The 9849-nt window shown below is 46.6% G+C and overlaps 1 protein-coding gene across 1 annotated transcript; it reads right to left on the bottom strand.

The window, feature by feature from the left end:
• Nucleotides 1–282: 282 nt before the first annotated feature.
• LOC130848756 (pregnancy-associated glycoprotein 2-like) lies at nucleotides 283–8726 on the bottom strand. The gene is made up of 9 exons (XM_057727158.1): nucleotides 8671–8726; nucleotides 7430–7580; nucleotides 6346–6463; nucleotides 6136–6254; nucleotides 4736–4929; nucleotides 3706–3822; nucleotides 2054–2195; nucleotides 1871–1969; nucleotides 283–435 (listed from the first exon to the last, which is right to left on the bottom strand). The coding sequence occupies exons 1-9, from the start codon at nucleotides 8721–8723 to the stop codon at nucleotides 283–285; spliced, it is 1146 nt and encodes a 381-aa protein (XP_057583141.1). The 5' UTR covers nucleotides 8724–8726.
• Between the last annotated feature and the right edge of the window lie 1123 nt (nucleotides 8727–9849).

The raw sequence follows: 9849 nt of genomic DNA, 5'->3' as shown, positions 1-9849 counted from the left end.
TAAATTTCCCCTTTCCTTGCAGCCAGTTGGAGTTGGGCTCCTCTTACTAGTGGTTCTGACAAGGTTCTAGATCCTGCCCAATTATGATGTACCTCCTGATCCAAAGAGAGGCACCCAATCATATTAGCACCACTGGGAATAGAATACTTTATTCTTTACTGCAAATAGGGCTTTACAGATCACTAAACACAGTCCATCACCATACCTGGGTGGGAGTGCCCTATGTGTGAGTGAGTGTGTGTTTGGAGTGGGCCTGTTTGATTCCAGAAGCAGCCCCAGCATTTACACTGCAGGGGCCAAGCCAATCCTGTTGTATTCTCGATCATAAACAGAAAAATACAACCTCAGGAAGGTGTCACCCAGGATCCAGATCTCCGACCTTTTCCAGTCCTCTGTGCCCCCATGAAACTTGCTGAAACAGGTGCCCTTACGATCCTGGAAGAGACAGAAATACACCCCACTCAGCCAGATCCCTTTCCAATGACTGCCCTCAGTATCCAGAGCCAGTGTCTTCTTGGTGTTATCTCCCTCCTATAGTAAGAACCAAGTAGCTCTCTCAGCATTTGCAGAAGTGGGGTGCCATCCAAGAATAAGAATGGCCAAGACATGTGGTTGCCCTGAGAGAGGGACATAGGGGAGGGAAGGATTGGAGTTTGGGATTTGCAGATGCAAAGTACTATATAGAAGGTGGATAAACAACAAGTTTCTCCTGTATAGAACAGGGAAATACATCCAATAACCCATGATGAACCATTATGGAAAAGATTAGGAACAATAATATATATGCATGAGTGAGTCACTTTGGTGTAAGTAGAAATGAAAACAACATTGTAAATCAACTATACTTCAATTTCAAAAAACATAAAATAAATAAAAGAATAGCTGGTAGTTCCCCTGTTCTTTCCTTCTAACCCATGCTCACTGTATTATCTGCAGTGAATGTCTTTTCTTCTCCATCTTCCCCACAACCTCTTATTTAAGACTGTGATCAGCCTCACTAGGAAGACTTCCTGAACACATGCTCACCCTCCCTGGCCAATACAGGCTGGGTTGGATGACTTCACCTTGTGCTCTCCTTGTCTGTAGCCCTCATCACCCTTAAACTGGCCCTGGTACAGCTTGGCACAACCCCTGAGGAGCCATTTGCATGGAGTCCAGTGTAGAATTGCCTCAACCCAAGCAGGCTTCCCCATGGCTCCAAGAGGCTGGGGTTTCAAATTACTGATATTTCCTGTCTTCCTCAAAGCCTTCTTTTAGCCCATGAGCCTCCTCTGTCCCATAGGGAGCTGACATTAAGCCTAAACCCTGTGCCGGGTCTGTGCAGTCACTGTGCATCCTTTACACATGTGATCAATCCACTTCCCCACAGAGGGGTCTGGTAGCACAACACACAGAAGGGAAACTGGGGTTAGCAAGGGGAAGTTGCAATCGAGGACTAGGTGAACCATTTACTTGATCATCCAATCTGAACCGTTTCCAGATGAGAAGGGAGACCGATAATCATTATGGTGGGACAACACACTGAGACTCTCTCCAGCCATAGAGGTGAGTTTCTGGTTTCGCCCATCTGAGGGCTCTGCAGGAACAGAAGTTCTTTGAGGGCAAATGCCCTTATACTTCCCCTCTCCTTGTGCATCACACCATGTTGGCACACGGTGGTATCTCCATTCATTCCACGATGATGGGTGTACCAGGCTCCCCTTTACTCTCAAGTGGTTGGTATTGTGGGAGGCACTGGCCCAGACTCAGGGGCCCAGCAGCATCTGCAGTGATGTGGCTTGGCCTGCAGAGGGGCCCCTCTTCCCAGCACCAGACCAATGGTCCTGAAAGTTCCATATTTGAGAACTAGCCCTGAGTGTTGGCCTTTTACCTTCGAGATGTAGGCTTGAGCGGGCACTGGGTAGTCATTGCCATTGATGGTGAAGATGATTGTAGGCAGCTGACCAATGCTGTTACATGGAACCATGTTCTGTTAGAGAAAGAGGAGAGAGGTTGGCCAACTGATCCTTGGTGTGTGGAGAGCCCCAGAGTGACCCTGTGGCATGTCCCTTACCTTTGTTTCAAAAGCGCTGGCACCGATGAGATTGTGGATGGTGGTGACCACTCTAGCTGGGCCAAGCAGATATGAGGATGTGGTATCCAAAATGGCTTGGCAGCCTTGGAAACAACCAATAACCTTCCCCAACATGGTGATGCTGAGAGACAGTGGGATGAAGTGGGCACTAGCATCATTCTGAAGTCTCCCCCCCATAACTGCCCCCCTCCCTGACTGTCTCCAGAACAGCCCTTCAGATCATGCCCTGACTCTGTTTTTCTTTGTTCTGGTCACGTAAACTTATTTGACTTCCTCTCAGTTTTTTAATGCACCAAGCCCTTTTGCTCCTCTGGGCCTTGGCATGTGCTGGTCGCCCTTCCTAGAAGACCCCCATCCCCTTTGTCAAGCTGTTTTCTCCTCATTTTCCAGGTTACAGCTTAAATGTCACTTTTCCAGGGAAGCATTCCCCACAGACTAGATCTGGCTCCTGTCTTTTCCACTCTCTGTAGGCTCGTCCTCATTTGCAGGAAGTATCAAAGTGGTAATTTATTATGTGTGGGAGATGTTCCAAGTAAGACTGCCTCCCTAGATGTATGGTGAAGTTGTATCCTCAGTGCCTCTCTCAAGTGCCCATCACACAGTGGATGAACATTGTGTCATTCTTGATTGAATGAATGAATGAATGAATGAGGGAGTGAGTGATGAAATGCATGAGGAATAACCAGAGACCTGTGTCTGGTGTCTGACCAATAATGTGTCAACCCACACAGTGAAGACAGATGTTCTCTGGGGCAGCAGATGCCAGAGTGCTGAGGAGGGAAAAACAGGCTGCCCTCAGAGGTTGTTTTCTAGCTTGGTCCCCTCAACTGGCTCTGACACTAAGTCCCCGGACATGCGATGCCCAAGCTAGCCCAGGGGGCCTCCAAATGACCCATAAGCTTCTGTCTGAGGATATCACAGAGAATCCCATCAGCTATTGCCCCTTGTTCTCAGGCCCCTCCTATGTCCAAGCTTCCTGATTCTCTCTGTTACAGCCCCTTCCCTACTGTGTGCCCAGGATGGGGGGTGGGGGTGGTTGTTTCTGGTTAGGTGGCCTGTCCCTTTTATGATTTGCTTTCAGGTCTCAAGAAAGCAGCCAACCTCTCTCCACTGCTGGTATGTTTCTCTCTAAGGAGATCCATTTTTGAAGTCTGCCCACAACTTTCCTGTTTTTAAAGAAGCAGTTTTGTGTACTGAGAACTCCTTTGGTCCCATGTAGCCCTGGACAGTTGGATGTTTTATCACAACCCTGTTCAGGCTGGTGAAATTCTCCCTGATCCTCTGTTCAACACACTCTAGGGTCCTCAATCCATGCCATCTGCCTCACAGTGCAGACGTGAGATCTCTGCTCTCTGAGCTGCACACATCTTTCAGGAACCTTTTCAGGATGCTGCTCAGGGCCCTGGGTAGGAGGCCTTGTGTGATTATGAGCCCATAGATGAAATATGTATCTGTGTTTGTGTTTGTGTGTTTGTGTGTGTGTGTGTGTGTGTGTGTGTTTATGTTTGTTTGTAGGTGGAGCATATGTGTCTGTGTGTGCTGTGTTTGTGTGTGCATTTGTGTGTGTCTGCCTGTGTTCTGGTGTAAGAGTGGGAGTATCACTTGGGGTGGCCTCAGAGGCAGAGGTTTACCTGTTCATGGTTATCTGCCAGAAGAGGGTTCGGGACACTGGTATCCACTTGAGCTTTCCTTTGTGGTAGCTGTGGTCCACCCCGCCAAACATCACCACACTGCCATTCTTTTTCCCACTGTGTAGAGATGGAAGAGGGAAGACTCCTTGTCAGAGAATAATACCACTCACTGTCTGAGTTCTGTGCTTTTCCACCCATTGGCGGCACTACTATGGTTTCCATTTTACATAGGTATAAATTGAGGCACAGAGGGATTGATTACATGACCAAGGTCAGTCACTGACTAATGAGTGACACAGAAGAGGTTTGAAGCTGGGCAGCCTGACCGGGCTTCAGCTACCACCCTTCTGAATAGGGCATGGTCCCTTCTAGCAACCATGGTGCTCAGAGATACCCCTAAAGGACAGCATTCTGGAGAGGTCTCCTTTGTATAGCCTGTCATTTTTCAGAAAAGCCAAGGCCAGAGGACACTAAGGGTGTGGGTTAAGGTTCAGCCAATTTTGGCTTCATGGGTGTGTGACCTGTGCAATCCATGGAGCCCAATGCTCAGCAGGGTGCCCCACATCTGCTATCCATGCCTTGAAATTCCTAATACTTTCTGAACAGGAGGTCCCATGTTTTCAGTTTTCACTGGCTCCTACCAATTGTGTAGCTTGTCCTGGGCTACAACCAAAATGATAGTGAGGAAGTAAACATTCCCGCCATCCCTGTCCATACTTCCATATCAAATCCATCAGCAAATCCTGCTGTTTTTCCTCCAACTTGTATCATGACACTTGTCATTGCTCTCCCTCTTCCCTCCACCTTCCTGGACCAAGATCCTGCCCTTGAGCCCATGAGCATGGTTGTGTTCCAATAAAACTTTATTTACAGAAGCTAGTAGGGGACCAGATGTCACCCTTGGGCCATAGTTATGCTGGTGTAGATAGTCTTTCAGGAGACTTCTATAACAAGTTGTCTATACTTTTTGATGCAACTGAAAGCACCTTACAGCTGATTTAGGGATAGTAATTGTCCAGCTCAGACTTACTTGGTCAAGTAGAAGGCAAAGACAGGCTGAGAAATGATGCCTTGTATGTTCATTTTGTCAAAGATGGGGGTGGTCCTGTTGGGGGCGAGTCTGGGGTAGCCAAGGCCCAGGATGCCATCATAGTTGTCAGGTTGTGACCCAATGTATGTCTCGCTCAGATCAAGTGCCTGGTTCAGGATGACAAGGTTCCCGATCTGTGGGAGAGGAGAGTGTTCCCACATTAACGTTTAGAGAATGAGGCTGGGACTGGGCTGGGTAGAGATGCCATTAGCTCTTGAGAAGGACTGATGCCTGGCAGTGCCCTGGATTGACCTTAGATGATTAGACCAAGTTGGGACAGGAGTTCAGATTCCATTTGTGCAGGGCTGTGAATTGTAACCAACACTGATCTTCCTGGACACACCATCAGAAGTGAGTCACATTGGCCTCATATTTCCTGTATAGATGCTGAAAGTGAGACTCAGGACAGGACCAAATGATTCCCACTTGAAATCAAAATGAGTAAAGAGCAGGGTAGTCTTGTCTTTGGCATCATTCTGATCATATGATAGAAATAAACTGAATTTATTGTGAAGCATTGTGGATTATGCATCTGCTCCAGAAGCCAGAAGCCCAGTATACAATGTGGTTGCCGGAGTTCCTATGAAAATTCTGCCTGAGAAACATGGTTTTGAGGATGTGTGTGTGTGTTAGAGGGAGATAGAGAGAGAAAGAGACATAGACAGACAGACAGATAAGAGACAAAGGCCACTCAGGCCCCTTGGGGGAGTCAGGTCATAGAGGTCCCCTAGAGTGACAACCCAGTTGTCAACCCCTTCCCCACATCTTTGGCCCCCTCTTTCCCTACCCACATGCCTGAAGTCCTTGGCTGTCCGCAGGGGCCCAAGGTCAGTTTTATTCTCTACCCAAACACCCCAAACCTGCATGAATCATAACTGACCAGCCCAGCTCCATCGCTTACCAGATGGGTGACTTTGGCAAGGCTCTTCATCTCTGGACCTCAGTTCTCTCCTAGGTACAATGGAGCTAATCATAGTACTTGTTGTTGTGGGTTGTTGCAGGATTAAACTTGTTATTACCATGAAAGTCCCTGGCACAGTATGAGAAAAGTGGGTGCTTTTTTCACCTCACCCCCTGATACCAGCAAAAAAACCTTGTGGTGCGAATGGTTAAAGGAGCTGCAAGTCCACACCCCAAGCCACTCTCTGGGTTAGCAGTTCTGGGAGTTTGAGTGTCAGCAGGCGTGCTGTCTCCCCAGGAACATGTGGTGCTGGGTGGGCAGGGGCCAGCCACTAGGGGGTAATGCAAAATGTGGGCCCTCCCAGTTGCTCCTGCATCTGCTTTGTAAGCAGGGATCACTCTAAGGGCCAACCCTGACTCAGCTTCTCATTTCTAGTTACCCGAACAGTGTCATGGGCAATAATTCCAATCATCTTCCCATACTGGTAGGTGAATTCAAACTTCTGGTTCGAGGACCGATAGGTGGTGGACAGGTGAGGGTTGAACAACTTGTGTGTACCTGCAGACACCAGTGATGAATGTCCCTCAGGTGACAAGGATAGAGAAGGGGGTGGGAGGGGACTCCAAGAAGTGCAAGTGGGGGTACTCACGGCAGAAGGGACTGGAGCACTTGATAGAGGGCACACACAAGACAGATGAGCTTGTGTCAAAGATGATCCTGAACTCCTGAGGGGGTGTTCCAATGGTGATTTTGCCAACGTAGTGTGTCTAGGGGGGCCGAGGAGGGGTGATTAAGGCAGGCCTGGCTTCCTTGGCCATCCTTGATTTCAATAGTGCTGCACCCCTCCAAGTGTCCCATGTGTCCTGAAATATCTTTCCAACCACCACACCTCACAGCCTCTGCTCATACTGTTGCCTTCATGTGATTTTTATTTTTGTTTTTCTTTCATGTGCAATCTTAGTTACCTGACTAGGGATTAAACTGGCCTCAGTGCAGTATTAGCACAGAGTCTTAACCACTGGACCTCCAGGAAAGTCATGGTGCCTTCATTTGGGAAGCTCTGCAATCTCCCCTTTACGGCCCAGCCTGAGTGTTTCCTTCTCCAGGGGGCCCTCTTAGGTTACACTGGGCCACTTCCGCTCAACTCAGACCATGTCCTCTCAACACTAAGAAGTTGGCCCTTTTATTGGACATGCACTTACTCTTTTCCTATCATGTATGTTGCCCTATGCATTCTTGAAGAAGAGATGAGACCTTTTTAAAAATCTATAACAATAACCAGAGTATTAGATTTTTATGGAGTCACAGGCCATAGAGCTCATAAAAGATTTACTGATGTCCTTTTTGGATCTGCAGAGGCTGAATTTCCTTTGGCTGGGGTTTCAAACTTCATGTACAGTTGGCTTTATCTTTTGATCAGACATGGCTCACCTTTCACCTGTAGCTCCGTTGCTCACTTAGTTTAGAAAGAACAAGCTGCCTCAAACTAATGACATATCTTTGGCAAAAAATAGATGCTTACCTGCCTCCTGGTCATTGCTGGGCCCTGTCACCACACAACAAAAACCAAGGATGAGAGTGACTTCTCTGGGAATGGGGTCCCTGTTCCCCAGTGTTTCTGCTACCTGCATGAGCCCCAGGGCCAACATGCTGCCTGGCACCTCCAGACGAACCCCAGTATTAGTCCAGAACACCAGGGGTGCTGTAGAGGGCTATTTTCCCAACAAACTCACATTCTCGTAGTTCCTCAGGGGTTGAAGAGAAATTCTTGTGTCATCATTGGCATTCTGGGAACTGTCATCAGTTTTCTCCTCCAGGAACATTGTCAGAAGATTTTTCTCCCTGAGTGTTTCTCTCATGGTCTTGATCTTTGTGAGAGGGATTCTTTCAACAAACATTGGGAAAAGGAAACAAAGAAGGGGCAGCAATAAGCTGTCTTTGTTATTGTATGACTGTCATAAGTTGCATTGTAATGTTGCTGTGTATTTTCTCAGCATTTTTATGAGTGTCGTGTTATTATCAGGATACCATGAAAAGACCAGGACAAAGTCCTCCATTTGAATATAGTTTCTGTTGTGTAATCATGGGTAAGTCCTATTACCATTTGGAGACTCCAGTTCCCCATCGGTAAAAAGGTGGGATGTGATAATTCCCATCCCCTGTATAGAATGTGATGAGTATTAAGTAAGGTTATGTATAAAATGTACCTGATATGTAGGAAGTTTCAACAGTGACAGCTATTACCATTGCTAATGCCATTCCACTGTATCTTTCTCAATGAAGCTCTTTGAAGCATATAGAAGGGGATCATTATCTTCTTTTCACAGGGGAGGAATTGGAAATGAAGGGAGTTTGTGACTTGGCTCTGCTCAGCCCACATGTATGAGGTAAAACTGCCTAGAAGTAGACTTCCTGATCTTTCTCCAGGGTTCAAGGAGAAGAGAGGGGTGAGAAAGGAAGCCAGGATATGAGGTATAAATTAGGAAATTAAGAGGCTAGAGAAGCAAGGAAGAGTCAAAATAGGGAGAAAATAACTCAGAGCGTTCTGCATGCACAGAAACAGACAGAGACAGAGATAAAAGAGAGAGATACAGAGATGAAGACAAAGACATATTAGCACAGAAACAAAGAGAGAGCACATAGAAAACCTAGAAGCAAATACAGGACAACTGCTGTTTCATAGCACCACACTTACAGCTGAAGAGGTTTTCAACTGAAAAATTCCAAGGAGTGCCATTTTCACATAGGTCATGCCGTGACTGGCACTTCCAGAGTTTTTCAACCCTGCAGGGAAACCCCAAGACCCTTGGGTCCCACAGTGCCCATGGCATGGTACTCATCAGTAAGTGTGAGATGAACTTTAAGACTGTCAGGGAATGAATCCATTCCCTTCTAACCCTGATGGGTGGAAGAATAAGAGGACAAGAAAAACCCCAGAAAGCTAGATGATGCCACTTACAGTCCCCGTACTTACATGACTAGGCACTCTGAAAAGGCCACCAGTCCGAGGATCCCAAGCCACTTCATGTTCCTTTCCTGGTTGCAATTTCTCAGGAAAGAGCATGCAGTGCTGGCCAAGAGCTCCTAGTTATATATGCTCTGACTTGCCCTCCCCTGTAGGCCACGAAAGGATCTGATAAGAGATATGAACCTGTCCATAAAATCTTTACCTTCATCAATATTTGTGGGATGTGGACTTCAAAAATACTTAAACACACAGATTTCTAGTGGAATCTCTTCCATGGGGCTTGCCTGAAAAACCAAGCTGAACCACACAGACTAACTACGAGTGGGGATATTCTTCCTAAGTTGGAGACAGAACAGTGTTACTAACATGATGACAATAAATGCTAGGGCCATGTTTGACATCAGTGATCTCATGTGGTCTTCCCAGCAACTTCATGAGATGCACATTGTTGTCCACAGTTGCAAAGGAGATTGCTAGGTTGAAAACAAGTCAAATGGCAAAGTGAAGACTTGAGGAGCAGCTCAGTGATATATGAGTGACTCATTTTAGTTAATGGGAGAGATGGCAGAAATCAGGGTCACTTATGATGCCAAACTGCATTAACAATCTAAGCTAGAGTAGTATTACAATTGCAGAGTTCCACTATTGGAAGACAGGTGATACACACATCCACAGATGCTTAATATTATCCAAAAATCTTATACAGAGGACCCTGTGTGCTGGAATTTGTGTTAGATGCTGGGAAGCAAAGTTGATTAAGACACAGGTCATGTTTATCTTCAGGGAGCTAGCTGTCTAGGGCAATTCCCACAAACTCATGGCCCAGGAGGTAAGAGAAATGAGGAAAGGCCCTGAGCGGGCATCATGGACATGGGGCAGGCAGCACATACCATACCCATGGGGGCAGCATGTCCTCAACCCCAACCACCCTCTGCCATGCTGAAAAGAAACCTCGTTGTACAAGTTTTCAAGAGAAGTTAGAAATTTTGATGTATATGTAATTTTCCCTAATTTTAAATACGAGCAAAAATTTCTTTTTTTTTAGAGAACATCATGAGAGCCAAATGTGAAACAATTATGTGCTGAATTCAGCCTGAAGGCTGTGCAGGTTTTTATTTCTAGCCTAGAGGCGGGTGTAGAGAGGGAACAGAGATGGGGTTCAATTCATGTTGGTTGAAGGAGTAA

Source organism: Hippopotamus amphibius, chromosome 3 (genome assembly GCF_030028045.1).
Source record: "Hippopotamus amphibius kiboko isolate mHipAmp2 chromosome 3, mHipAmp2.hap2, whole genome shotgun sequence".
In the NCBI taxonomy this organism is placed as follows: Eukaryota; Metazoa; Chordata; class Mammalia; order Artiodactyla; family Hippopotamidae; genus Hippopotamus; species Hippopotamus amphibius.
Note: the sequence above shows the minus strand (reverse complement) of the source record. Positions and strands in the feature narration are given on the sequence as shown.

Bases quoted from the DNA above. Each gene is read 5' to 3' on its own strand.
- LOC130848756 (XM_057727158.1), bottom strand. From the start codon at position 8,723: ATGAAGTGGCTTGGGATCCTCGGACTGGTGGCCTTTTCAGAGTGCCTA. The intron at 7,581-8,670 runs GTAAGTACGGGG...GTTTGTTGAAAG, and splicing joins TTTTCAGAGTGCCTAGTCAT to AATCCCTCTCACAAAGATCA. The intron at 436-1,870 runs GTAAAAGGCCAA...TGTCTCTTCCAG, and splicing joins CTCAAGCCTACATCTCGAAG to GATCGTAAGGGCACCTGTTT.